This window comes from Antedon mediterranea, chromosome 3 (assembly GCF_964355755.1).
Source record: "Antedon mediterranea chromosome 3, ecAntMedi1.1, whole genome shotgun sequence".
NCBI classification, from domain to species: domain Eukaryota; kingdom Metazoa; phylum Echinodermata; class Crinoidea; order Comatulida; family Antedonidae; genus Antedon; species Antedon mediterranea.
In genome coordinates, this window is record NC_092672.1 from 36,915,225 (window position 1) to 36,942,203 (window position 26,979).

The 26,979-nt window shown below is 32.6% G+C and overlaps 2 protein-coding genes across 3 annotated transcripts in view; one reads left to right on the forward strand and one right to left on the reverse strand.

The window, feature by feature from the left end:
- The window catches only part of LOC140045444 (active breakpoint cluster region-related protein-like), a 32,822-nt gene extending 19,259 nt beyond the window's left edge, over positions 1 to 13,563 (forward strand). For both annotated transcript variants that reach the window (XM_072090345.1, XM_072090346.1), the window contains 17 exons: positions 132 to 266; positions 922 to 1,037; positions 1,463 to 1,560; positions 4,528 to 4,625; positions 4,938 to 4,988; positions 6,328 to 6,390; positions 7,134 to 7,271; positions 7,662 to 7,704; positions 7,824 to 7,892; positions 8,309 to 8,406; positions 8,718 to 8,816; positions 9,016 to 9,075; positions 9,334 to 9,505; positions 9,789 to 9,866; positions 10,843 to 10,977; positions 11,314 to 11,419; positions 11,795 to 13,563. In XM_072090345.1, coding sequence (XP_071946446.1) covers positions 132 to 266; positions 922 to 1,037; positions 1,463 to 1,560; positions 4,528 to 4,625; positions 4,938 to 4,988; positions 6,328 to 6,390; positions 7,134 to 7,271; positions 7,662 to 7,704; positions 7,824 to 7,892; positions 8,309 to 8,406; positions 8,718 to 8,816; positions 9,016 to 9,075; positions 9,334 to 9,505; positions 9,789 to 9,866; positions 10,843 to 10,977; positions 11,314 to 11,419; positions 11,795 to 11,981 — 1,746 coding nt within the window. In that variant the 3' untranslated portion in view covers positions 11,982 to 13,563. The remainder of the gene's footprint in view (positions 1 to 131; positions 267 to 921; positions 1,038 to 1,462; positions 1,561 to 4,527; positions 4,626 to 4,937; positions 4,989 to 6,327; positions 6,391 to 7,133; positions 7,272 to 7,661; positions 7,705 to 7,823; positions 7,893 to 8,308; positions 8,407 to 8,717; positions 8,817 to 9,015; positions 9,076 to 9,333; positions 9,506 to 9,788; positions 9,867 to 10,842; positions 10,978 to 11,313; positions 11,420 to 11,794) is intronic.
- A 7,499-nt stretch (positions 13,564 to 21,062) lies between these two features.
- On the reverse strand, positions 21,063 to 26,225 carry LOC140043936 (uncharacterized). Its single transcript, XM_072088429.1, has 4 exons — positions 25,826 to 26,225; positions 24,032 to 24,101; positions 23,007 to 23,355; positions 21,063 to 21,916 (listed from the first exon to the last, which is right to left on the reverse strand). Exons 1-4 carry the CDS (start codon positions 25,967 to 25,969, stop codon positions 21,655 to 21,657), a joined length of 825 nt encoding a protein of 274 aa, XP_071944530.1. The 5' UTR covers positions 25,970 to 26,225; the 3' UTR covers positions 21,063 to 21,654.
- Between the last annotated feature and the right edge of the window lie 754 nt (positions 26,226 to 26,979).

A 26,979-nucleotide genomic window follows, 5' to 3' on the forward strand; every position in this document is an offset into this window, starting at 1 on the left:
TTAGCCACCCTACCACATATGCCGAGGCTTAGTACAATGAGCTCCTAACAACTTATTCCCATACGTTTAAAATGAATATGGGATTTTTTTTTTCTTTCTTTTACAATGTTATATATGTTTTGGTTTTATAGGATCTACTTAAGCACACCCCTGAAGTGCACACTGATTACCAAGTAATGAAGATGCTTCATTCACACTCCAATGAGTTCTTACAAAAACAGACGTTTGAAGCACCCAGAGAACGTACTAAAAGTTTTAAATCAAGGGTAAGTGTAAATGCCAGCTATTTGCAACTTTTGTATTTTAAATGTGATTCTTTTGTTGTGTAAGGTCATGGTATTAACCAGAAAAAAGCATTTCTATGTAGATGTACAAATGAATTATGGTTTGCCGGTAAATTATAATACTGTACTAGGCTTTTTTTTTATTTTGGTTTGAATAAGTCTTTGAAAATGACTACAATGTTGCACTTTTTCTATATCTATTTTCTTATCTTGCTTATTATATATGAATCATTTTGAATTTTTTCAAAATTTTTTCAAAATGTTATACACATCCGAGCAACTCGCCAAATACAGAATGGATAAACTATTTTATAATTTATCATGCTTACAAACTAGGTCTGATTTGAGGCTTAGGGAGTGCAGTTGAAAGAGTTACAACCCTGGCACTAGGTCAGGATTGAACCCTAGACCTTGGGATTGAAAGGCAAGAACATTAACAACTATGCTCTTTGTAGTTCTTATGTTTGTACCCTCTCTTGCTCTAAGCTCTGTCCACACTATCAAACGTTATGTGATAAAAAATGTGATGTACCAATATATGGACATGATAACATCATATCACTACCATATTTGAGATAGCTTTATAGTGGCACTTCATTTTCTACACTATAATAATTGTTTTCATAACATTTTATAGAAACGATACTTACTAAAAGAAAGTTACTTGGTGGAATGGAATGATGGTGAGAGGCGGTTACGCCATGTTCTTCTGTGGAATGATGTTATAATCTGTGCAGCTGAAAAGAGTACAAGGTAAGAAAATGTCTTGTGTCTGAATATTGCTAATTTTATTAATTCCAATTTAAATGTAAATAGCATCACTATTTTAATGAAAGATGGAAAACACTAATATTTTCCTAGTGTAAATAGGGAGATTTCAATTTGATTGGACTTATGACCTACTCGTATGATGTGTTGTCGGTTGGTCGTCCACCTGGACCTAGAACAACTCCAAAACTGTGTAAAGGAATGGAGCGAGAAAGAACCACATCATGTGCACAATGATGACCTAAAACTCTGTCTCAAACTTTATGTCACTAAAATGTTATGTGCTAGTTTGATAGTGTAGACAGAGCTTTTAAGCTCTGATTTGTGATTTGATTTGTGAGGAATAAGTTAAAACTTGTTCCTCACAAATCAAAAACTTCCTAACAATGATTGTTTTTATCATTTTATAGAACTGTATTTAACCAAGAGAAACAAAAAGGACAATATGAATGTAAATGGTGCATCCCACTCACAGAGATTTCGCTGTCAGCTTTCGACCAATCAGAAGGTTTGTTTCTTATTAGTACAATACAGACAATGTTTACTTTTACATTTATAGTTATCTGAAAAATATTAGTTTAAAAAAATTTATTTTGTAAAGATACCATCTAAACAATAACATTTGATAAGAATTTATCATAGACAATTTTTTTTATTAAAATTTCATAAAAATAATAGTGGAACATAAAAATAGAAGCATTCTTTGTTTTTCTCATTAGGATTTGTAAAAGTTTATAATTAAATTTCAGCTAGAGTTCACTGGACTACTAGAAAGGTGTTTGTTAGTCCTAATAAAATACCAGTTAATGTTTATCACTCTGGCACATAGGCAATGCATTCACATTAATGTGGTGTAAGTTTTAGAGAAATACTTCCAAAGGTAATTGATTTAAGATGATACTGTAAAATAATATTAGATACATTGGAAATGGAATATCAAGTACTGTATTGAGGTTTGCTAGTTATAGGCTTGATGTAGTAAACAACTAACGTCTACACTATCAAGCTTTATGTGACAATGAAATGTGATGTGCCCATATATGTACATGATGATGTCATATCGCTACCATATGTAAGTATATCACTACCATATTTAGACACATCACACTTTTTTGTCAAACTAGTTTGATAGTGTAGACAGAGCTTGATATACATGATGTCATATCACTACCATATTTAGGCACATCACACTTTTTTTGTCAAACTAGTTTGATGGTGTGGACAGAGCTTAAGAATCATTTCCTTATACAGTTTTTACAATAACTAAACATTAGTTTAAACTACTCTGTTTAATAAGGAAGAGAAACTGCAACACTAAATATCTTAGATAATTAACTTTCAAGAGGTTTATAAACAAGAACATTGTTTAGTGTGTTTGATACCAGATAATAAAATGTATTGTTTAAAGTAGGAACTTAATATTAATAGAGAACATCGAGTGGTATTCACTGCTATCATAACAATGTAATAGGCGCTGGTCTTCACTGTTGTCTTCATAACAACATATTTATATATATATATATACAGACTTTTTAACAAGTATGGTAGCACTGGCTAACTTATTATTATCTATATATAATACTATTATTTTATAAACATTACAGTCACAGAATAAATTCTAAACCACCTGGTGAAATACTGAAATTTAATTAATTAATTTGAAACGATAAAGATGAGGAAATCTGTAAGAATGAGAAAAAGTCGCCCCAACTGAGATTCAAACCCGGAACCATCTGCTTGATATTTAGATATCCTAACCATTAGATCACTGGGGCTTTTATGGTATTGTCCAAACCTGATTGTATAGCGACTCCAACAATCTCATTGTGGTACGGCGGAACAGCACTAGTCCCTCAATTGTATGCACGCGCACCAGAGATCAAATTGATACGCCCTCATCTTTCCCTCAATTGTATGCATGTGCACTATACTGTATACCAAATTAATACGCCCTCATTTTTCAGTATTTTATTTACGAAGCAAGATCTCCAGGAGATACTTTTATATAACTCAAACCTCCTCTAATACTAGGGCCATTTAATCTGGGGCATCTTTTAATTCCACTTAACCATTGTAAATGTTGTGTGTGTGTGTGTGGAGAAACAGTAAAACAAACAACAAACGATTTAGTAATGTTGGAACAGAAATTGCTCACCTGGTTGTTGGGGTATACACCTGTGTATTATATTCAAATTTGTATTCATTTTTTAACTGGGATTCTTTTGTTATGCAAATATCTATAAGTTATTATAGTTTATTATTGTCATCATTATCATTATCAAATTTCTCATTGTCATTTTCATTACAACATTGGCATCAATCTATAGTACCTACATGAATTATGAAGATGAGCATACCTCATAGAGTTCACAGGATTTATCATATTATGTTTATCTCCTTCTCTTATGATTTTGCATGACATTGTTTTTAAGATATAATTTTAATATAATTTGCATAATTAACTGTATATATGATTTAATATGCTAACACATGTGAATGATACTGCTCTATTTTATGCATGTATTATAATATTAATTTGCATATTTAAAATTCAATGCATTTATATCGCATGTAACTACTGATTTTATATCTATATCTTACTCATATTTATCATTTATGATTTGATATTTAGTGAAGGGCATATTTCTTTATATTACTTTGTTTTAACCATGATTTTAGTTATGCAAATATATGCAAATTATTATTAACATAATGTTAAATGCTACTATCACCTAACATCATTCGCTTATTTGTTTCCTTATGCTTTCTCATCTTTGATTAGCACCATGCCACTTTGATGTATCCTCTTCACTGTACTCCCTCATGTCACTCTCTACCCTTGCCACTCCCATCGTCCAATCAGGTGAGAGATGGTTGTATTTTAGTTTTTATAGATCGTCAGGCCCGTGGCCAGCGTTTCTCATGAACAAAAAGATATAGAAAATAGAAATTTCCTACATACAATGTTGTTGTTGTGAAAAATGATTACATTTATTTTATGTTTTTTTGTGATTTTCTTAAACAATATACACTTAGCTCAAACCTTAAAAATCACCCTGGCTATGGGCCTGCCATAAGTTAATTGTGAATTAAAACGTAAAAATTCTCGAATTCAGTACTTTATATATTTAAGTGTACTCTTAATTATAAATGTTTAGTTTGGTTTTAAGGTAGATCAGTAAATAAACAAATATTTAGAGTGTAATTGACTTATGATCTTGATAACAAATGACAATACGAGTCAAATGGCTGAGTGGTTAAGGCAGGGGCCGTCGTTTATCATACCTACAGAACCAACCCAGTTCATCATTCGAGACAAGTAGGAGGTTACCCCGGTGAACTGGTTCACAAAATAGCCCCTGTATCAGAGGGATTTTCACCTATCTGATAGGACAGTGATTAATTTACTCTTGCTAATCATTGGCCACATTTTTAAAAATACCAAATTAATTTTGCTTATTTTCGGTTTTCTTAGGTGAGCCACAGGTGAAGCTAACGGGTGCGGAGGATCTTAGGAAGCTTAAGAAAGAGATCTCAATGATCAAAACTCAAGTTAGAAGAACTTCTGGACAAGTTAGTTTATGCCTCTTCCTTATTTAGAAATATATTTAAAAAGTCTATGTACAGTTGTGTTTTACCAATTTTATCTATTAAGTGTCTGATAATTTTGGCTGCCAGTCATTTCGCTCACCGTTTGTGAAATAATTTTTAAAATAATTTACTCACTATTGTCTTTATTGAGGAGAAGTGCTATGGTCAGTATTTGAATTTGTCCCGGTGGATTATTTCTGTAACATTTTTGTTTTTTGTAGGCCGACCTATATAATATTTGATTGCGTGATATTTTATGTATATTAAATTTTATTTTGTCATTCAAATTTATAGCGGAATTTTAGGAAAAATGCAAACAAACACAAGAAAGCATTACAAGAACTTGTAAGTATAATTTACCAATAGATGCACTTATTATGTTCAAATAACATAGTATAAAACTGACTCCAAATACCAGAAATTTAAAATGCTACGAGAAATTAAAGAAGACCAAACTTGAATTATTCATGGCTTGTCTCTCATTATTTGGAGTCAGTTTTATACTATTGTAAGTATTTATTTATAACAATTTAGGCAAACTGTCCAAAAAACCCCCAATAAAATAGTACATTAGGACACCAAGACCTACTGTAGCATACAAATATTTGTTGTCTATGATTTCCCGTTTTCATTATAAATATTAACGTCAATAGCGCCCTGGATTTATTTAGTCAAGCGGAACAGAAAGAGTTTTGTATTGTAGAGAAAAGATAAGGAAGTGAGAGCCAACTTACAATGCTTTTATTTGATTTATCTTTTGTTGCAGAGTAATTAGTTTGTTCATGCATGCAAGTTAAATGTTTAGTTGAAATTTATATTTCTGAATATTTCAAGCATTCTGAAATGCATTTCAGGTGGAAGTTGTTTCGGTTTTAGATTTTGTGTTTCATATGATATAATAATATATTGATAATTATATACATGCTTTATTTACGTAAGAGTATAACTATGTAATAGCTGTACCAGGAAGTGGTAGATACCAAATCACAATAATGATTCACAAATAGGAGATTAAAAGAGCTATTTTTATTTGGGCGGGTGTGTTAAGTCAATTTGTAGTGGGTTTGCCATATTTCCACACTTGTTGTATAAAGAATATATACTTTTTAGTGAAGGTTTTCATCTCTGTCAATTGATTTAAAATAAAATAAATAATAATGAAATAATAATAATATGCTTTATTTAAACACGAAAACTTGACTCATCAGTTGTCAGCAGTTGTTTTTCTGCCGTGTATAAACAAAAAGTTCACAAATAAAAATGAATAAATAAATAGACTTATGCTTAAAACTGAGATATACATGAAATTTGTATGGAAATTGCTCTAAATTTAGGGGCTTTTAGAGAAATATTTATTTGAGTTTGAACCAAATTGTAGTGAGTTTTACATAATAGTACACAGATAATAGTAAAAAAACAGAAAGCTAAATGTTTGTGTTTTTAGGCTTATCACTAAAATAAGTCTAAAATAAGTCTATGTTATATTGTATATTTTAATGAATGAATTAAGAGACGCTTACTATATAACTTTAAAATAAAATTTAATGACAAAAAAGATCGACGTTTCAGAACCATGTTCTTGAGAATGTTTCCATGATGGATTTAACGTTATATTTTAATGTTTTTGATTAATGTATCATTATCATCAATCTATCATCAATAATCTATCTTTTTTGTTTGACAGGAAGCGCATATGGTAATGGCCTCTCCTAATCTCCCATTCCATTTATACCATCAACATGGAAAGGTAATGAAAAACAATAGTGATTATTGTTACTATTATATCATTTGTATTATTGTTACAGAACCATTCATATATTATTATTCATTATACATTAAATGTAATATTATGTAATCATTTTTAAATACACAAAAATTACTACATACACATCTCTAGGGCATGTGGCGCAGTGTGTGTGAGGGCGTGTGGCGCAGTGTGTTGGACGTTGGACTACCGATCGTCAGACCTAGGTTCGAATCCAACTCTCGCCGCATTGCTTGTATCCTTAGGCAAGATACTTTACTTACGTTGCCTCTCTCCACCCAGGTGTATAAATGGGTACCCAGTTAGATCTAGACACAACTTTGCACTGGTTACCGGCTGCATTATGGGAGTATGTTTCCATACGTGTCTGATCCCAAAAAATACTGGGGTAATAATCCTTGTAAAGTGCCTTTGAGCATGATTACTCATGAAAAGGGCGCTGTATAAATGTGGTATTATTATTATTATCTGGTAAACCTGAAGGATGTAATCAGGCATTTACAGCGGTTGGATACCTCAAGACGGTTTCGGTCTTCTAGTCGCATTTTGCCTGTTTTTTATGTTTTTAAATGTATTTTTTTACTGTATATTGATAAATAATTGTATGTAGTTAAGTTCATACTGTATCATGTTATAGTGGCGCTGTTGCTTTTGGGGTCCCAGGACACGATGTCGAACAAATAAATAAAATGAAAAAACCTCATCAAAATTGTGTTTTTTTGTAGACATATACACTACTAATGTCATCTGACTATGAAAGAATTGAGTGGAATGAAGCAATATCACGAGCCAAACGTGAATGTACATTTACGCCGTCGTTAACTTCTTTCCATCTCGAGAAAATCATGGCAAAATGCAAAAGAGTAAGTGACAACTTTGTTACAAATAATAATAATAATGGTTGTCTTTTATAGCCTAATATAATGTTTTTAAGTGCTTTCCACACAAAAATGATCCATAAAATATCCTAAGATAACCAAAAAAATGATGATAGCTCACCGGAACAAAATTCACAGGAGTGTGATTGAAAAAAGGCCGCATCTCTCTATATGTCTATACTGCTATATCTATAGAAGGGGTGAATCCGCAGATTAATTTTGCAAATATTGTGGTGTATTTATCTCAATTAAATTGTACAAGTTTCAGCGTTTGCCTTCTTTTATGATTTTCATTGATAATTTTACAGGGAATATAATTTTTTAGAAGAAGTTTATTCAAAATGATCAAATTTAATTTATTTTTCATTGTAACAGAGCCGCAAAGTGAACGCAATAGGATCTTTTCTTCTAAAGGATGGTAAGAAATATTAATGTTTTTGTAAATTTCCTGAATAAAACATGAAAAATATATATATTTTTTGTATACTGTATATTTGCTAAAGGTTTTATAACTGATTGTCATACTTTTCAAAATAGATGAAGAAAGTGTGAGTGGTATATTAAAAGTTATTGTGAAGAAAGCAACTGGTTTGACAGAGCCCAAAAGTAAGTATTGCAGTCTATCAATACTCCTTCAAATGCTATATTTCATCTCGTAATACATGGTTATGAGATTATTGTTAGATAAGAGTCTACCGCACGGCGAATCAGCGAGCAGTTAGCGCTTTCTTTCTATTCAAGTTTACTCGTTTATAATCACTATTATTTAACTCTTGAGGGCAGAGTATAAAACTGACTCCAAATAAATAGAGACAAGCCATGATTCAATGTTTCGATCTTAATATTTAATCATCATCTTGAGGGCAGTATATTATTAATTTATCAATTCAGAATGAACTTAAGTTGATGAAAAATAATATTAATATATTTTGAAAACTGATTAAAGCAAAATTATTGACTTAAAACATTTTGTTTGCTAAGCATGTTTGGTAAATATGACATGTGTCGTGTTTGTTTTGTAGGTTTGTGTTGTGCCATAGAAGTTGACTCCTATGGGATGTACTCACTGATGGCTAGGACAAGTCCAATGGAAGCTAGTCTGGAACCTGAATGGGAAAAAGTAAGCACCTCTTAAATATGACTGTTAGAGATATGATATTCTTTTTAGAAGCTCAATACCATATTTGGGGATATCACTACCATATTTGGGTACATCACACTTTTTTGATATTGTAAACAGAGCTTTGGAAATATGATTTTCTTATATATTATAGATATCGGCACAAAAACTATCTTACTATCCCCTCAACTAGCTGGGATTGGTTTTTATTTCTCAGCTATTTTGAGAAAAAGATGAAAATACAAAATTCAGAACAGATTCAAGACTACTAATGAACAAGGTTTATTTATGTTGTGTGTTTTTTTCCATAGGATTTTGACCTGGAAGTTGATGGAGCGCGCTCTATCAGGATAATCTGTTATGAAATAATCAATGGAAAATCAGAATTTTACGATAGAGGATTCACCACGGTAAAAAAATGATTTAAAACAAAATTATCTTTTTAAAATAATTTATCAATTTCATTATTTTTTTGTAATAAAACTCTCCAATTATCTGTGTGTTTGTTACATTATACTATTAATTAATGAAAGGTAACTATAACATTTAATATTGTTCATGTTTCTGTAAACAACCACATTGACATAAACTGATTTATTTATATTTTAGTTACCAAAAGCAAAACAAATGAAGGATAAATCCGAAGATTTTGTCGTTAAGATGGAAAAGGTAATTATGTTATAAGATGTTGGTAGTGGAATAATGTAACCAAACCAAAGAGCCACCAGTTTTGTTGTTGTTAAATGTTGGTACAGGACGCTATAGGAAGAGGTTTGAAATAATAGATTGAAAATGTAGATGAGACTGAAGCAAAGACTAGATCATCAGTGTTTGTTTCAATCAAAAATTAAATTCCAAGATCCAGTAAGAACCATCAAATAGATGAAAATAAAAATATTTAAGAATTAAATATTTTTACAATTTCAGATTGAGATTACAATATCAGCCAAATACACATGTGCAACAAAAACGTTGAAACGTGTCCAATCAAGGAAGAAACTTGGAGTGTTTGGTGTGCGCCTTCAACAAGTTGTGGCGCGTGAACAATTTGAAATACCACACATTGTCTCACTTTGTATACAAGAAGTAGAAGAAAGAGGTATGACTATCATTTTCTTTTTTTCTATCTTTTAATCTTTGTCTACACTATCAAACTAAATGTAATTTGCCCAAATATGGTAGTGATATGATATCTTGTCCATATATGGGCACATCACATAAAGTTTGATAGTTTAGATAGAACTTTATTTTGTATAGGCTTTGCTTTAGAAATAAATTTTGCCCTCACATAGATGTGATTGCAAAAATCTTTAAATTTGTCAAAAGAAAAGTCTCATTTTAAGATTATGTAGTGGAATAAAGTTGTTTTTTTTTGTGTTCAGGTTTGGAAGAAACCGGTATCTATAGAATTTCTGGTTCATCAGGAGATGTGACGAAATTAAAGAACGCATTTGAGAACCGTAAGTAAGGTTAAATAACAAATCACAAATTGAACAGTATGATTGGTAAGGTTTTAACCTGACTACCACTACAAATTGAACAGTATGATTGGTAAGGTTTTAACCTGACTACCACTACAAATTGAACAGTATGATTGGTAAGGTTTTGACCTGACTACCACTACAAATTGAACAGTATGATTGGTAAGGTTTTAACCTGACTACCACTACAAATTGAACAGTATGATTGGTAAGGTTTTAACCTGACTACCACTACAAATTGAACAGTATGATTGGTAAGGTTTTAACCTGACTACCACTACAAATTGAGCAGTATGATTGGTAAGGTTTTAACCTGACTACCACTACAAATTGAGCAGTATGATTGGTAAGGTTTTAACCTGACTACCACTACAAATTGAACAGTATGATTGGTAAGGTTTTAACCTGACTACCACTACAAATTGAACAGTATGATTGGTAAGGTTTTAACCTGACTACCACTACAAATAGAACAGTATGATTGGTAAGGTTTTAACCTGAATACCACTACAAATTGAGCAGTATGATTGGTAAGGTTTTAACCTGACTACCACTACAAATTGAGCAGTATGATTGGTAAGGTTTTAACCTGACTACCACTTTTTCACAGAGGCCTTTGACAGCCCAGTGTCTTATGTCTACACTATCTAACCTTTTTGACAAAAAAGTGTGATGTGCCCAAATTGGGTAGTGATATGCCCAAATATGGTAGTGATATGACATCATCATGTCCATTATAGGCACATCACATTTTTTTGTCACATAAAGTTTGATAGTGTAGACAGATCTTTAGACAGAGATTGTTACCTTTGCTTGCAAAAACTGGGCTGATTTCTTGGTCACTAACCGTGGCTGAAGAATGGGGTTGAGGGAGGTGGAAGTGTTTTTCTTCCGAGCTTTGTTGATCTAATCAACTACTATACCATAATAAATCTTATAAACCCACTTTTTACAGATCACAGAAGCTGTGAAAGCATAATGAAACAGACCGACATCCACGCTGTTGCCGGTCTCATGAAGCTGTACTTCCGTGAACTTCCTGAACCTTTGTTTACGAACATTCTCTACACAAAACTTGTGGACGCTCTCAGTGAGTTTTGTTTTATTTTGTTTATATATTTAGGCAAATTGCCAAGGAGCGAATTCTTTCACTCTCCTTTCTTAAAAGTGGCAATCCTTTTCACAAGACAAACATAATACACAAGAGGCTCTACATAAATAAAGTCTTGTTACAAATTTGTAAATTTTCATTAGAAAAAATCCTGACATGACAGGACTTGAACCCAGGACCCTTGGATTGGCCACCAAGACAACTCCACTCAATATTGTATTATTTCTAATCCTGACATGACAGGACTTGAACCCAGGACCCTTGGATTGGCCACCAAGACAACTCCACTTAATATTGTATTATTTCTAATTTTAGCTCTAACTGATCAAGAAACTAAATCGAGTACAATGAGGTCATTGGTTGATAAGTTACCTGAAGCAAATCGATCCACAGTCTTCGCCATTTTTAATCACATCAAGAGGTAGGTTTTGATTTCAAAGTGAAGTCTTTCTGATAATAGTTATAATAGTGAGACATTTTAATTCGAACTAACAATTTCTGTACATAACAATTTTATAATTTTGATAATAAATGATTCTTCTTCAATGTCTTGTAAATGTGATGTTCTTTTCTGTTTAATCCTCTCAAATCTTAAGCTCTGTGTACAAACTTTATGTGAAAACAAAATGAGATGTGCCCAAATATATGGACATGATGTTATATTACTACAGTACCATATTTGGGCACATCACACTTTTTTTGGCAAACAAGTTGGATAGTGTAGACAGAGCTGTAGAATATTATTTAAAAAAATTAATTGTGAAAAATATTAACAGCAACATTTTTTTCCCTCCAGAGTTTCAGAGAAGCAATCATCCAACAAAATGTCTCTGCAGAACATGGCTACTGTGTTTGGACCGACTCTTCTTGGACCGGCACTCTCCAAATCAGCATCCAACGATCCTCTTCAATCAATTGTAGGCATGTCTGATGTCATGTCACAAGTTGGTATCCTGTCGTACCTCCTAGAGCACTGTTATTAGTGAAATATTGCTGTTATTGCGAAAAAACAGCAGAATTTAAAACATTCAACATATATTTATATATGAATGAACTGTAAGCTGATTTAATTTTAAGGAAAAATTATTGAAACAAAAATAATTAAAAAATGAATTAAAATAAATTGGCTTTAATTAAAATAGATTATTTTGTAGATTGCTGCCCTCTGTAGTTGACTGATATATGTTTTCAGAATTCCTGTATACATTTAAAATTACTTATCAGATTATTAAGGAGATAAATGACAGTTGACAAACCACAACTCCCTGGACAAACAACATTTGTATTAATATGTAAGATATATAAGAAAAATAAGTGTATATATTTATCTATTTTTCATAAAAATGACAAATTCTAATAACACGACAATCAGAAATAGTATCATGGAGGTATGTATACCTCTCCATAGAAATAAGTAATTCACACTACGGTTCTGTCTGTCTTAAGGGCATCATTTTGAAGGGAAATATGTACTTGACTACTAACCCTATTTTGGGACTCTACTATTAAATAGCAATATCTATCTGACACTATGGTAAACCTCTGTTTCTGGGAAATACTGTATATTGCACTCTTTGTTTTGGCCCTAAAAACAATATTTAAAATATTTTAACTTTTATAGTCTATTAAACTTTTCCTAATATTATAGTTTCTAAAAAACAATTTTATGATATTTAAATGTATCTTTCGTGTTGCCATTATTTTCTTTCTCTTGGGCTACCATTAATACAATATAAACATACAACATTTAAATATTAAGACAAATATTAAATGTATATAAAAGACATAAATGACAGTAAATAAGAATAATTACTACACAGATGTTGTTATATAGACATGCATTAGGATATAGATAAGGGGAATATAATATATTTTATTGAATTAGTTTGTTTGTTACTGTTCTTTTGTTTAGTCGTCATTCCATGTATATATTTGTAGATAAGAAGAGATTGCAGTTGTATATATTAGATGTATTCAGATTTTTATCAGACTTTTTCTATAGACAAAAAAACAAACATTTATTGGAAATCATAAATATGATAGCATTTATTTTTGAAAATAATTATTTTTATTTAATACATTTATTTAATAAATTTCAAATTAAGTGATATGAGTACTAACAAATCCAATGTATCGAATCTTTATGATTTTCTATCAATATTTATTTTATTTTCATAATTAAGAAATAGATGTTTAGGTACACAGATAATATAACGTAAATTAAAATAAGTATATTTGTTAAGATGGATGGACCTGTATTGTTTAGTGTATAACCTGGGATTATTATAACCTGGGATTATTATAACCTGGGATTATTATAACCTGGGATTATTATAACCAGGGATTATTATAACCAGGGATTATTTATTTTCTGTTGTTTTATTTTACCAGGGAGTTGTTAACAACTTCCTGATTTTACTATTAAAAATGTGTTGATAACTGACATGTGCATTTATGACTATAATTGCTTAAACTGGTTTGTACAAATTTTCTTTTTATATTAAGCAAATAGTTTTGTTAATTCTGTTATTTTGTCATTAAATTATTATTATTATTGAAACATAACTGGATGTTACTTTAATTTACTTGGAATTAGTATGTTATTGTATTGTGCCAACTAGAGGCTGGCTTGCTACGGATGTTAATGTGCACATAAGTAACGCAGTAATTGTAGTAGTAGTAGTAATTTTGAACGACTGATTGCTGAACATTAAGAACGTTTAGACTGTGCGGTGTCATTAACAGTACGTTTCTTACCGACGGAATTTGACCATTATTTGTTGATTTTAGATAGCAAAAACGTGTTCTCTTGTTTTTATTTCAATGTTTACTATGTTCGTTTGGCTAAGTGTTCTCATATGTGCTAGCGTTTTTAAAGTGAGTACTTTACTTATTTTTTTTACTGATAATGGATAATTTATTTATCATAAATTTGGGGCGTAATAATGTTCTAATGTGCATGCTTTTAATGTGCGGCGATATACATCCAAATCCTGGTCCGGAACAGTTTACAGTTTGCCATATTAACATACGTAGTCTAATCGTTCCAGGTAAACTAGCTGAAATTCAACACCTAGCAAATTTAAATAACTATGATATTATTGCTTTAACAGAAACATGGCTAGATCAAACTATCTTGAACCATGACATTTTACTAGACGGTTATCAAGAACCTATTAGAAATGATAGAAACCGCCATGGCGGCGGATGTGCTTTTTACATATCTAATTCTATACACTTAGTTAATTCCCATATTTGTAATGATCTCTTGTCAGATGTGATAAGGTGTGAAATACAAGTTTCAAACTGGACGATTTTGACTTATGTATGTTATAGGCCACCACAAAGTGATGTTCAATCTGATCAGGATCTACTTGACTATTTTCAAAACAGTACTAATAACTTTGTTTTGTCTCGACACAGCTTAACTTTAATGATGGGCGATATGAATGCTCAAAATAACAACTGGTACAATGATGGAAACACAAATAGATTTGGAAAATCATTTTACGAATTTTTACAACAAAACGGTTTAACTCAACACATCAATATGCCAACACGTTGTATAAAAGACCAACGGTCTTGTATTGACCATATAGTTACTAGTCAAAATGTATATATTAATGATTTTGGTGCATTGTGCCCACTTTTAAATTGTGATCACAGTCCAGTATATGCAAATATTGATATTCGTATCACACGGGACAAGCCATACAATCGTAAAATATATCTTTTTGAAAAAACTGATTTTAATTTATATCGTAATGCTCTTAATTCTGTAAATTGGGAAGAAGTTTATTCATCTTCAAAGGTTGAAGATGTTTGTCATAATTGGATTGACTTATTTAATAATTGTGTTGATAACTATATTATATCTAAAATTATAACTGTGCGTCCTAATGACAAGCCTTGGATTAATGCGAATATTAGAACTCTTATTCGCAAAAGAAATCGCGCCCATTCCACTCGAAATAACTCAAATTCGCATATGCAACGTTTTAAGAAAATTCGCGCAAAAGTTGTTAAAGCAATAAGAAAAGCTAAACAAACTTTTTTGGATAAACAATTTGATTTATTAATGAATAAAAACTGTGATTCAAAAACTTGGTGGTCTACCATAAATTCAGTTTGTAATTCCAAACAATATTATAAGATTCCTCCAATCAAATTAAACGATGATGTCCTAACTTTAAATAGTGAGAAAGTTAAAGCGTTTAACAATTATTTTAAATCTCAATCGTTTATTCCTAATCATGATGATTTTCCTTCGGACTTCACATATAGAACTGCATCGAGACTCTCAACTCTCAAATTATCTGTTGATGAGATCATGAAATTATTAACTATGCTGGATAAAAACAAGGCGATGGGACCTGATGAAATTCACAGTATCATACTAATAGAATCTGCTGAAATTATTGCACCCCATTTGACAAAGCTTTATAACTTCTGCATAAGCCAAGGATATTTTCCTGTGGAATGGAAAAAATCAAATGTCATTCCTCTGCATAAAAAAGGCAATAAATCCCTTATTGAGAACTACCGCCCTATATCCATACTTTCCAACTTTGCAAAAAATTTTGAGCGTGCAGTTTTTGATATAGTATATAAATACTTTGTGGATAATAAACTTCTTACTCAATTCCAATCTGGTTTTACACCAGGTGACTCGACAACGTATCAACTTCTTTATCTTATAGATACATTTAATAGAGCTTTAGATTTAAGGAAAGAAGTAATCTCGGTATTTTTGGATATTTCCAAAGCCTTCGATAAAGTTTGGCATAATGGGATTATATACAAATTAAATCAATATGGAATTAATGGCACTCTTCTAAAATGGTTCCAAAGTTACTTAAACTCACGTGAGCAACGTGTTATTATTGAAGGAACTACCAGTCCTTGGGTGACCATTACAGCAGGAGTACCCCAAGGATCTGTTTTGGGTCCATTTTTATTTATTGTATTCATAAATGATATGGTTGATAATATCAAATCTAATATTAGTTTATATGCAGATGATACTTTGTTATATGATATTTGTACAGATCGTAATATTTCAGAACAAAAATTAAATGGTGATCTTAATGTCATTTATAATTGGGCAAAAAAATGGAAAGTAACATTCAATGCTAACAAAACGAAAGCTATACTGTTTACACGTAAACATTTAGATAACTATGTTAGTTTAAATTTCAATAATGTAAATCTACAATTTGTAAATGATCATAGGCATCTTGGTGTAATGCTTAATGCAAAACTCAAGTGGGATTCCCATATCCAATCTGTAATTAACAAAGCGTCTTTATCTTTAAATATGCTACGTCGTGTCAAACATATTCTACCTCGACAGGCTCTCTGTCACATTTACATATCACACGTTAGACCATTAATGGAATATGCAGCTCCTGTTTGGTGTAATATCCCAGTTAAATTAAGTGATGAACTAGAAAATATCCAGATTTCTGCAGGTAGAATATGTACTGGTGCGTGGAAACATACAAGTCATAATGCATTAAGACAAGAATTAGGCTGGTTATCATTGGAAAAACGTAGACAATTTCTTAACCTAATACTGTTTTTTAAAATTATTCATAAGTTAACACCAGTGTATCTTTACTCCTTATTTAATTTTTCTGACAATATTGAAGTTTATAACTTGCGTAACATCCGAAATATAATAATTCCATTTTGTAAGACCACATCATATCGTTTATCTTTTGTCCCATCTATTATAACACATTGGAATGAGTTAAATAATGAAATAAAAAATTCCTCATTTCTTGTTGAGTTTAAAAAATTGCTACTGAAATCCAATTTGTTTGAAACAAAAAAACGTTCTTATTATGATACAGGTGATAAGAAGATTAACCAAATTCACACTAGAATCCGACTTGGTTTCAGCTGTCTCAATTCGCATTTATTCTTACATGGACTTCGGGACAATTCAAATTGTACTTGTGGCTTTAATGTTGAGAATCCGCTTCATTTCTTATGTTACTGCCCTAATTATAATACACAAAGAGATATTCTACTTGTAAGCGCTAACTCAATTATTGAGGATATCTTAGCCAAGGATTTTTCTTTAACATTTAATTTTACATTTTTAAGTGAAATTTTTATTTTTGGTTCCGATCTTCTTTCGAATTGTGAAAATGCTTTATTATTTTATTATGTACAACAATTTCTTGTTAATTCTGGAAGATTTAATTGATGTTTCTGTTAGTTATTTTAAAATGTTGTATTTGTTAATCTGAGGCGCCTTGAAGCTAAGATGGTTCCATCTTGTAAGGCGCCTCTGTGTAATATACTGAAATAAAAAAAAAAAAAAAAAAATTGTAGTAAATAATACCTACTTCCTATTATTATTATAAACTCAAAATAGATGTTATATACCTATTATAATCTTCCTATTTTAACATTATCTCCGTATAATTCTATGTATTTATTCTCTCTCCATCTCAATATACTACCACCCCATAACACCAATAACGTGACGCTCCTCTCGCCACCCTCCCGGCCCATAACACCAATAACGTGACGCTCCTCTCGCCACCCTCCCGGCCCATAACACCAATAACGTGACGCTCCTCTCGCCACCCTCCCGGCCCATAACACCAATAACGTGACGCTCTTCTCACCACCCTCCCGGCCCATAACACCAATAACGTGACGCTCCTCTCGCCACCCTCCCGGCCCATAACACCAATAACGTGACGTTCTTCTCACCACCCTCCTGGCCCATAACACCAATAACGTGACGCTCTTCTCACCACCCTCCCGGCCCATAACACCAATAACGTGACGCTCTTCTCACCACCCTCCCGGCCCATAACACCAATAACGTGACGCTCTTCTCGCCACCCTCCCGGCCCATAACACCAATAACGTGACGCTCTTCTCGCCACCCTCCCGGCCCATAACACCAATAACGTGACGCTCTTCTCGCCACCCTCCCGGCCCATAACACCAATAACGTGACGCTCTTCTCACCACCCTCCCGGCAACCCCATATGACCCATAACGTGATGCTCTTCTCACCATCCTCCCGGTCCATAACACCAATTGCTTGCTTTATTGCACTTAGCAGTTGTCACAGAGACTTGGCAAACACCGCAAATAACAGATGATGCACTGATGATTAACAACTTCAATATTTATACCTATCATAGAACGCATAGGAAGGGTGGTGGAGTGGCTGTATATGTTAATTCTGAATTTCTGTCGCGAAGAATACCTGAAATAGTTGTACCCGAAGAGCTAGAGTGTGTTTGGGTTTTTATAAGACCGAAGAGGCTTCCTAGAGCTGTATCCTCTATTATAGTTTGTGGAATATATATTCCACCTAATTCTTCTGACCAACAACTACTTTTGGATCATATTATTAAATCTCTTGACAGTCTTAAACTTAAACACACAGACGCTGGCTTCATTATTATGGGGGACCTGAACAGAACTGACCTAGCCCCGCTATGCCGTGCACATAACCTAAAACAAATTGTGAAAGAACCAACGCGAGGGGATGCAATACTAGATATTATAGCCACCAATCTGAAGCAGTATTATTGCGATCCCCGAATTGTGTCGCCGATGGGTGCTAGCGATCATAATTGTGTTCTGTTGTCAGCAACTACAAGGACGAATAGCAACAAAATCGAAAAGCGTGTAATCAGACCAATGAAAGCGAAAAGTGTTGAAGAATTTGGCCGTTGGATAACTACCCATGACTGGAACGAGGTTATTAACGCGAGTACTACTGAACAGAAAACGCAATCATTTTATTTGTCATTGACTTCTGCTATGAACACTTTCTTCCCGGTTAAATCCATTAAGATACATCCAACTGATAAGCCATGGATTTCACAACAAGCAAAGGATCTTATAATGAAACGTCAACACGCTTTTACTAATCATGGTAAATCGCTAGAATGGAAATTCTATAGGAATAAGGTACAAAAAGTGATCAAGAAAGACAAAATGAACTTTTACAATGAACGTTTATTAAACTTAAAAGCCACTAATCCCCATAAATGGCACCAAGGCGTGCAGATGTTAGCTAATAAAACTAAACCCCAACCACTTATTAGTGTTGAGGATATTCCGCAGGATGACTATCATGGTATAAGTAATTTTGTAAACAACCGTTTTGCTATAACTTCCCAAAGCAGACCTAGTATTGATTTATGTAAGCTCCCTACGTATTTACCTGCTAATAAACCCCCTAATGTAAAAGAATGGGAAATGTACAATCAATTAAGAAAAGTTAAAGTAAATAAGTCCCCGGGCCCTGATAATGTGCCTAACAGATTAATAAGAGATTTTGCATGTGAACTAAGCATCCCTATGACTAATATCTTAAATGCCTCCCTCAGTGAGGGTCATGTCCCAACTTTGTGGAAGGATGCTATTGTTACTCCGGTTCCCAAAGAAAATGGTTGTACTAGGGTTGACAAATTTCGACCAATCTCACTTACATGTATCCTAGCTAAGGTAGCTGAGGGCTTCATTAAAAAATGGCTCTTAACAGATATCGAGAAAAATCTTGATAACAACCAATATGGTTGCCGTAAACACTTTTCTACAACCCATAATTTGGTTGATCTACTAAATGTGTTCTATGAAGGTAGTAACATTCCCAAATCTGTTGGTCAGTTAGTTTTAACTGACTTTAGTAAAGCATTCGATTGTGTTGACCACACAATAGCAGTTTCTAAATTAGTAACACTTGGTTGTAGACCTGAAATTGTACCGTGGTTAATTAGCTTTTTATCAAACAGAACCCAACAAGTACGCTATAAATCCACCTTATCAATGAGTGTTAATCTAACATGTGGCGTCCCTCAAGGTACGCTCCTTGGGCCTATGATCTTTCTTGCTCTAATTAATGATGCCATGCAAGACTCGCCATGTAAAACTTGGAAATATGTAGATGATTTGTGCATAGGACAGATAGTAAAAAAGGATGTAATTTCCTCAATACAGAATGATGTTGCTTTACTGAATGTATGGTCTAATGAAAACAAACTAAAACTTAACCCAACTAAATGTAAAACTATGTATTTTAACTTTCAAAGAAATCAATATGAACATGAACCCCTTTTCATTGGTAATGCTACAATTGAAATCGTTAATGAAACTAAGTTACTAGGTTTATGGATTCAAGCTAACCTCAAATGGGACCGTAATGTTAAAGAAATTGTATCCAAAGCCAGCAGACGTCTGCATATATTATGTAGATTAAGAAAGTTCAATCTTCCGAAATTTGATCTTGTAGATGTATTTAAGAGTTACATAAGACCAAGTGTTGAATATGCTGTCCCAGTATGGCATTCTAGTCTCACTAAGAAACAAAGTGATATGATAGAATCTGTCCAAAAAAGGGCTTGCAGAATAATATTGTGTAATGACTACATATGTTATGACCAAGCACTCAATGATCTTTCTTTAGACACTTTATCTGATAGAAGGCGTAATCTATGCTATAAGTTTGCTCTGAATTGTTCAAAAAGTATTCATTTTGGAAAATGGTTTCCAGTGAAGAATGTAAGTAACATGAAACTAAGACGTGTAAAGTATCAACAACCCAAATGCAGAGTTGAAAGATATAAAAAAAGTGCAATACCATACCTTATCTCGCTTCTAAATGAATAATCTGTATATATCACCCAGTACAGCTTTGCAATTTTTATTGATGCTTTTAGGTGTTTTTTTTCTATTTTAATATTTTAAGCTAAACTTTTTGAATGTTCCTGTTTTGTATTTCTTGTGTAAATTACCTCCTTTTTTATATTTTTTTTTATCATTGGTTTTATACTTTTTTACTAATTTTAATATTGAACAAATGTAAATATCTTTGTAATTCAGCTAAGGCTGCGATAATGATATTGAAATAAATGAAATGAAATGAAATGAAACTTAGGCGTTTGTGGAAAATATAAGAGTACATTTTTTTATGCAATTTTAGAAAATAGATGATATAAACAAAAAATTGACAGATATGTTTCTTATTTAGTCTAAGATAACAAAAACGGTTTATAAAATGTGTTTTTGCTGTTTAAAAATTTGTTTGACTTCTGTAAAAACAGGTAATGGTTCAATCAGTCGATGCAAATGCCATATATCCTGTTCTTTTTAGAAATCTGGAATAATTTCAACTACGTTAAAGGTAAAACTACGTTAAAGATAATATTTTTTTTCAGTTGCTTTTTATTAAATACAGTTCACACCTCATTTTTGTATCATCAATTTTTCGTACTTCTTCCAACTTGACGGCAACAAAATACAGTAGAAGTCCCTAATGGTGTTTGGCCTTCGTTCGTTTCTTGGTAAAGTGTTCCCTTTAATATGTGTCCCCTGAATACTAGGGTAATGTGTCCTAAGACCATTATTCAAGGGTTCAATGAAGTTTCAACACACTTAAATGCTATTATTAATTTTTGTTTTAAAATATTGTTCCTGACTGTCCACACGGACACGTAACGTAAATTGTTGAACTAAATATTAGTGAAATCATAGCATATAACACGATTAGTGCAACACACGAGGACTAGAATATACATTATAAGTGTAACTTGAAAAGTTGATCCCTATCGAATTTCTCTCGAATAATGTGATAGTCACACGTATAATACAGTATTAAGTGTTTGTTTTGTATGTTCATACTTCCGTTGAAATACTTGAACGCATCTGTAACGGGACCGTTTCCGCGTTCATCATACGGCGCATAGGCCTATTGGAATCTGGTAAAGCTTCCGTATTGTACGGTGGTCGGGCCTCTAGAACAAAATAACCAACTGCCGCTGTGATGACGACACAGATGAACATCCAACCGTTAAAAGTCATTACAATTAACATGAGTACATATCCAATGACTAGTTTTATGCAATTCAGAAAAGATAGAAGGATGTGTATGATAATTCTGAAATAGATAAAAAGATGCATGTTAGGTTATGTTTCTGGCCCATGCGGCAATAATGTTGCACTGGACAGTGAAGTGGAAGGACGATTTTGAAAAAAAAAACCTTGAAAAATCACTTTTGAATTAATCAAAGTGTATAAACGATGGTTTTGTCAACTCATGCTTATTTGCTATTTCATAAATTAGACCGCACTTAAAAACTACTGATACTATTAATTAAGTGTCCCATAACTCTTTTTGATATAATATCATAACTTGCTATTTCGATTTCTGTGTTTTTTTATTACGTCACGATAAACGTAATACCAACGTCTTTACATTTAGTCAATATTTATATGATTAGTTTTTAAGTTATGTTTAAATTAGTGTACAGCTTTAATAATATTAATAGGCTCAATATGTCATGATCAGTTCTCTGAACGGATTGAGTACGTCATCATAAATATATGCGGTACGTATGCGTAATTGTATTCATATTACATCCAAGTTAGTCAAGTTAATTCACGTGACACATAAAAGCAGACGAGAAAAATCTAGGTCAATCAACTACTGACCAATCATAACACGACATCAATCCATCATCACCACGCGCTCGCTCAAACACCACTCATCACCGATCACCGATCATCGACGACAACACGGAGAAATAATGAAAACAAAACGTATAAGTATGTATTGAATTATTTGTATTTTTGTCTAATTTTAGGTCAAATAGTACCATATAGAATTATATTTATTTAGATTGCATTGCATCAGAACTTAGATATGCGTCTTTATGTTGCCTTAGTACAATCTCTTGACTAGTCTAGTCGAGCTAGCCTAGGTTCACCCGAACCGACCCATACATGCATGGCCTGGAAAAAGAACCGAACTAAGAAGGCAATTCCGAATCATGTAGGCCTAGACCTAGATGAAGAAATACGTTAATCTGTCACAGATTGTTTGTATTGTTTATTAAGTGCGTGATTATTTTATACTATGGATGATGGGATGAATAACAGGCCTAAAAATATCACTTTTAAATTAGTAATTAGACCATTCTAATTAGCTAGCTGTGGAAACAAATATTGATCGATTAAAAGATACTTACAGTTTTCTATGAAGAGTTTGTTCAGTAAAGGTAGGTTCACTGTGTAAAGTATCAAATCTCACTGCAGTCCATCGGTCACACTTATCCAACGAAAGACTTTTAAAAGTTGTTTTCATCTGTAAATTTTCACTTAAAACACGGCGTGATTGAAAATCATCGGCGGAGCGCGTACTTGTGTCACGCACTTCGCATGCGTTTAGTAAGTGCTTAGTTTTCTTTCCTCGGAGACGTAATAATTTAAGACGTTGCTGATACACCTGTAATTTATTCAGTCCATTTTGACGTAAACGTTTAAATATTTCGAACGATATGCTTAGAATTATTGCAAGTAATAATGCTAAAATGAAATCTATAATAGAAAAAAAAAATAGTACTGGTTAAAAAGGGATAATAGCCTCACAATTCTTAATAGCATCATCAAACGATTACCGACAGCATCATCAAAATTAGCATTTCTTCCCTTGTTTACTGAATCATCATCATCATCATCATCATCATCATCTTCATCATCACCATCACTGATTTAGATTACCATAAACATCATATTAATCGCCAATAAGATAATTACGTCAACATCATCAATATCATCATTATCATCATTATCATCAATATCATCAATATCGTCATTATCATCAATATCATCAATATCATCATTATCATCAATATCATCAATATCATCAATATCATCAATATCATCATTGTCATCAATATCATCATTATCATCAATATCATCAATACCATAATTATCATCATTATCATCAATATCATCAATATCCTCATTATCATCATTATCATCAATATCATCAATATCATCATTATCATCATTATCATCATTATCATCATCATCATTATCATCATTATAATCATTATCATCGTCAATATCATCATTATCATCGTCATTATCATCATTATCATCATCATCATCATCATTATCATCATTATCATCACTATCATCGTCAATATCATCATTATCATCAATATCATTATTATCATCAATATCATCATTAAACAGTCATGATGATTACCTGTAGTTGTGTCTATCGTCCAATTTTCAAATAGATAAACAGGAATTTCTAACGAAAAGTGAAACGTTGACTGCAAGGGGAAAAAAATGATGTATATCAGAATGATGATACACTAATCATTATATGCTAATATGTGTGTAAAAACCTATTAGACCTATAATACTCCTTCATTTAAATATTTCGACAATATAAAACTCAAACAATGCAGTAATAGATAAAGTAAGCCGTACGCATATTCATTGATCCGTGGTTTTAACTCATAAAACCGGCTAATAATCTAAGCAATGCTTTTGTATTCACTTGTTAACAAAAAAAACTAGACTCGTGAACTTTGATAAATAAACAATGTGCTGAATAACTCTCTTTTCACCATGTAATAATTGCTTCCGACTAGAACGTACACGCAACGTAAATTTAACCCATTAAGCTTGGTTCCCACTAGAAACGTAACGCAAGGACGTAAACGCAACGCAAGCGTTTTAACCAATGACAAGCGAAGTTATAGACAGTTAGCAATCACAAGCGAATAAGCCATCGCTTGTGATTGGTACGTCGTTGCGTTACGTCCTTGCGTTGCGTCGCTAGTGGGAACCACGCTTTACGAAAGACAGAGTGTGATTGGTAAAATGCCTTGCGTTGCCCGTACACGTACTTCATTGAGTTGCGTCCTAATTGGAAACAAGCTTAAATAATGGAGCTATAAATAGAACTAGGTTTGTTAATGTATATAACGCTTGGTTCCCACTAGGACGCAGCGCAAGGACGTAAGCGCAACGCAACCTAAAGCTTGGTTCCCACTAGAACGTAACGCAAGGACGTAAACGCAACGCAAGCGTTTTAACCAATGACAAGCGAAGTTATAGACAGACAGTTAGGATTAGGGTTAAAGCGTGGTTCCCACTAGCGACGCAACACAACGACGTAATGCAACGCAAGTGAATTGACCAATCACAAGCGATGGCTTATTCGCTTGTGATTGCTAACTGTCTATAACTTCGCTTGTCATTGGTTAAAACGCTTGCGTTGCGTTTACGTCCTTGCGTTATGTTCTAGTGGGAACCAAGCTTAATTGACAAATGACAAGCGACAGTTCGGATAATCCATCGCTTGTGATTAGTTAAGTTACTTTTGTTTGCGCTTACGCCCTTGCTTGGGATCCAAGCTTAAAGCTCAGGTACAGTCATGAATTTTAAATATAATATTTGGTTAATTGTACATAAATCAAATATTTGTAACAGAAATCAAAACGAAAAAACATGAATTTCCATTAATATGGTCAAATACAAAATTTGGCAAAATCCTTCCATAAAAACCAGGAAGACTTTTTTTCAGTAGTTAGTCACTTAACCTAATGTAATAACATGTCTGGTGACTCCCTAGAAGGTGAAAAAAGATGGTGGATATACGGTGGATAATTTTTGCTATAGCATGAAAATAAAAATCTGAAGTTGAATAAAAATACCAGAAATGTAATATTCAAGTTATATTATCTATATTTAGTCATCTGATAACATTTTTTACCACACTGTTTATTTTTCATAGCTTTTTAAAATGCCTCTCTATTTACAAAATGTGTGTACAAAAGAATAGAGATTTTACTGCGTAATTTGAACTATACCCCACTGATAAGAAAGTGCTTATTTTCAACAAGCTCGTGTAACACAAATAAAATCCCAAATATTATGAAACATAGGGGAAACTATAGATCGATAATTTAAATTGGAATGTATGATAAATAGAATTTTTTTGCCCGCACCTGGCCTTTAAGTTCAATGGATGCTTAATTGTACGTACCGCATGGCCGTGTATGTTGTGACTCTCACTGCTACCGTGCTCATTTGTATGGTCGTTCATCGTTGCACCCTCCCTAGACGTATTCCAGGAATTGTTCGCCTTCATCATATCACCCATACCTGTAGGATGGATGTGTTCATTCATTCTGCCGACGCTTTTGTTTCAGCGGAATTCACTTCGTTGTATTAAATACAGAAGAGAACAGGTGTTTAATCCAAAACAAAACGATTGAATGTCAAAAAACGATTCCAAATACTGGAAATTGGAATTATTATCCTTGTGAGTCTTGTCTCTTCCAATAGACCTATCACATTAATCATAACAACATAGTCTGCCAATATGGAAATAACAGCTTTCTTCACGATCCAGTGATGAATATCATCTGTAAATATATTGAAATAATCATTTTAAATTGGAAGGAAGTGAAGTTGATCCCATCTGGTTTGTCACGTGATGAAATCCACCATTAGACATAGGCCAACTAAAACTTGTCTGTAAAAACACCCAGGATTTGGTTTACTGACGCATGAATTTTTTTCCCAAAGAGTTTAGTCAAAACAACAAGTGTATAAAGACATTAGACAAGGACTGGTTCACTCACGGGTACTTTGTAATATGTAGGTGAAATGTACACGGATTTTAGCTTTCAAAGAACTTTATAATACTTTATTGTGTATCAACGTCTAATTCCATCTAATTGTAACTTTGGATTTAGCTTTTTACATTTTGTTCTTGTTATTTGCTTTTTTATTAGCAACATAATTATAAAATGTAAGCTCGTCATTGTGTACAACATAGCATTTGGTAATCCTGGACACAATGAGGATTATATTATAAAATAAAATTCATTATGTCCCACTGTAGACATATAAATATATAATGAAATCATTGGACACAGTAAAGTATTGTTATAAATACAATATTTTATCCAACTATATTATTTTTGATAATCCAGTGCAAGAGGAATTATATTATAAATGTCTCCCATTATCGACATTTTGGTAATCCGTGGATTATACTATAAAATAAAATTCATTATGTTCTAATAGACATTTGAGTAATCCTTGTAGCTACACAATGAATAATATTTAATAAAATCATTGGACACAGTAACGTATTATGTTATAAATACAATGTTTTATCCAACTATATTA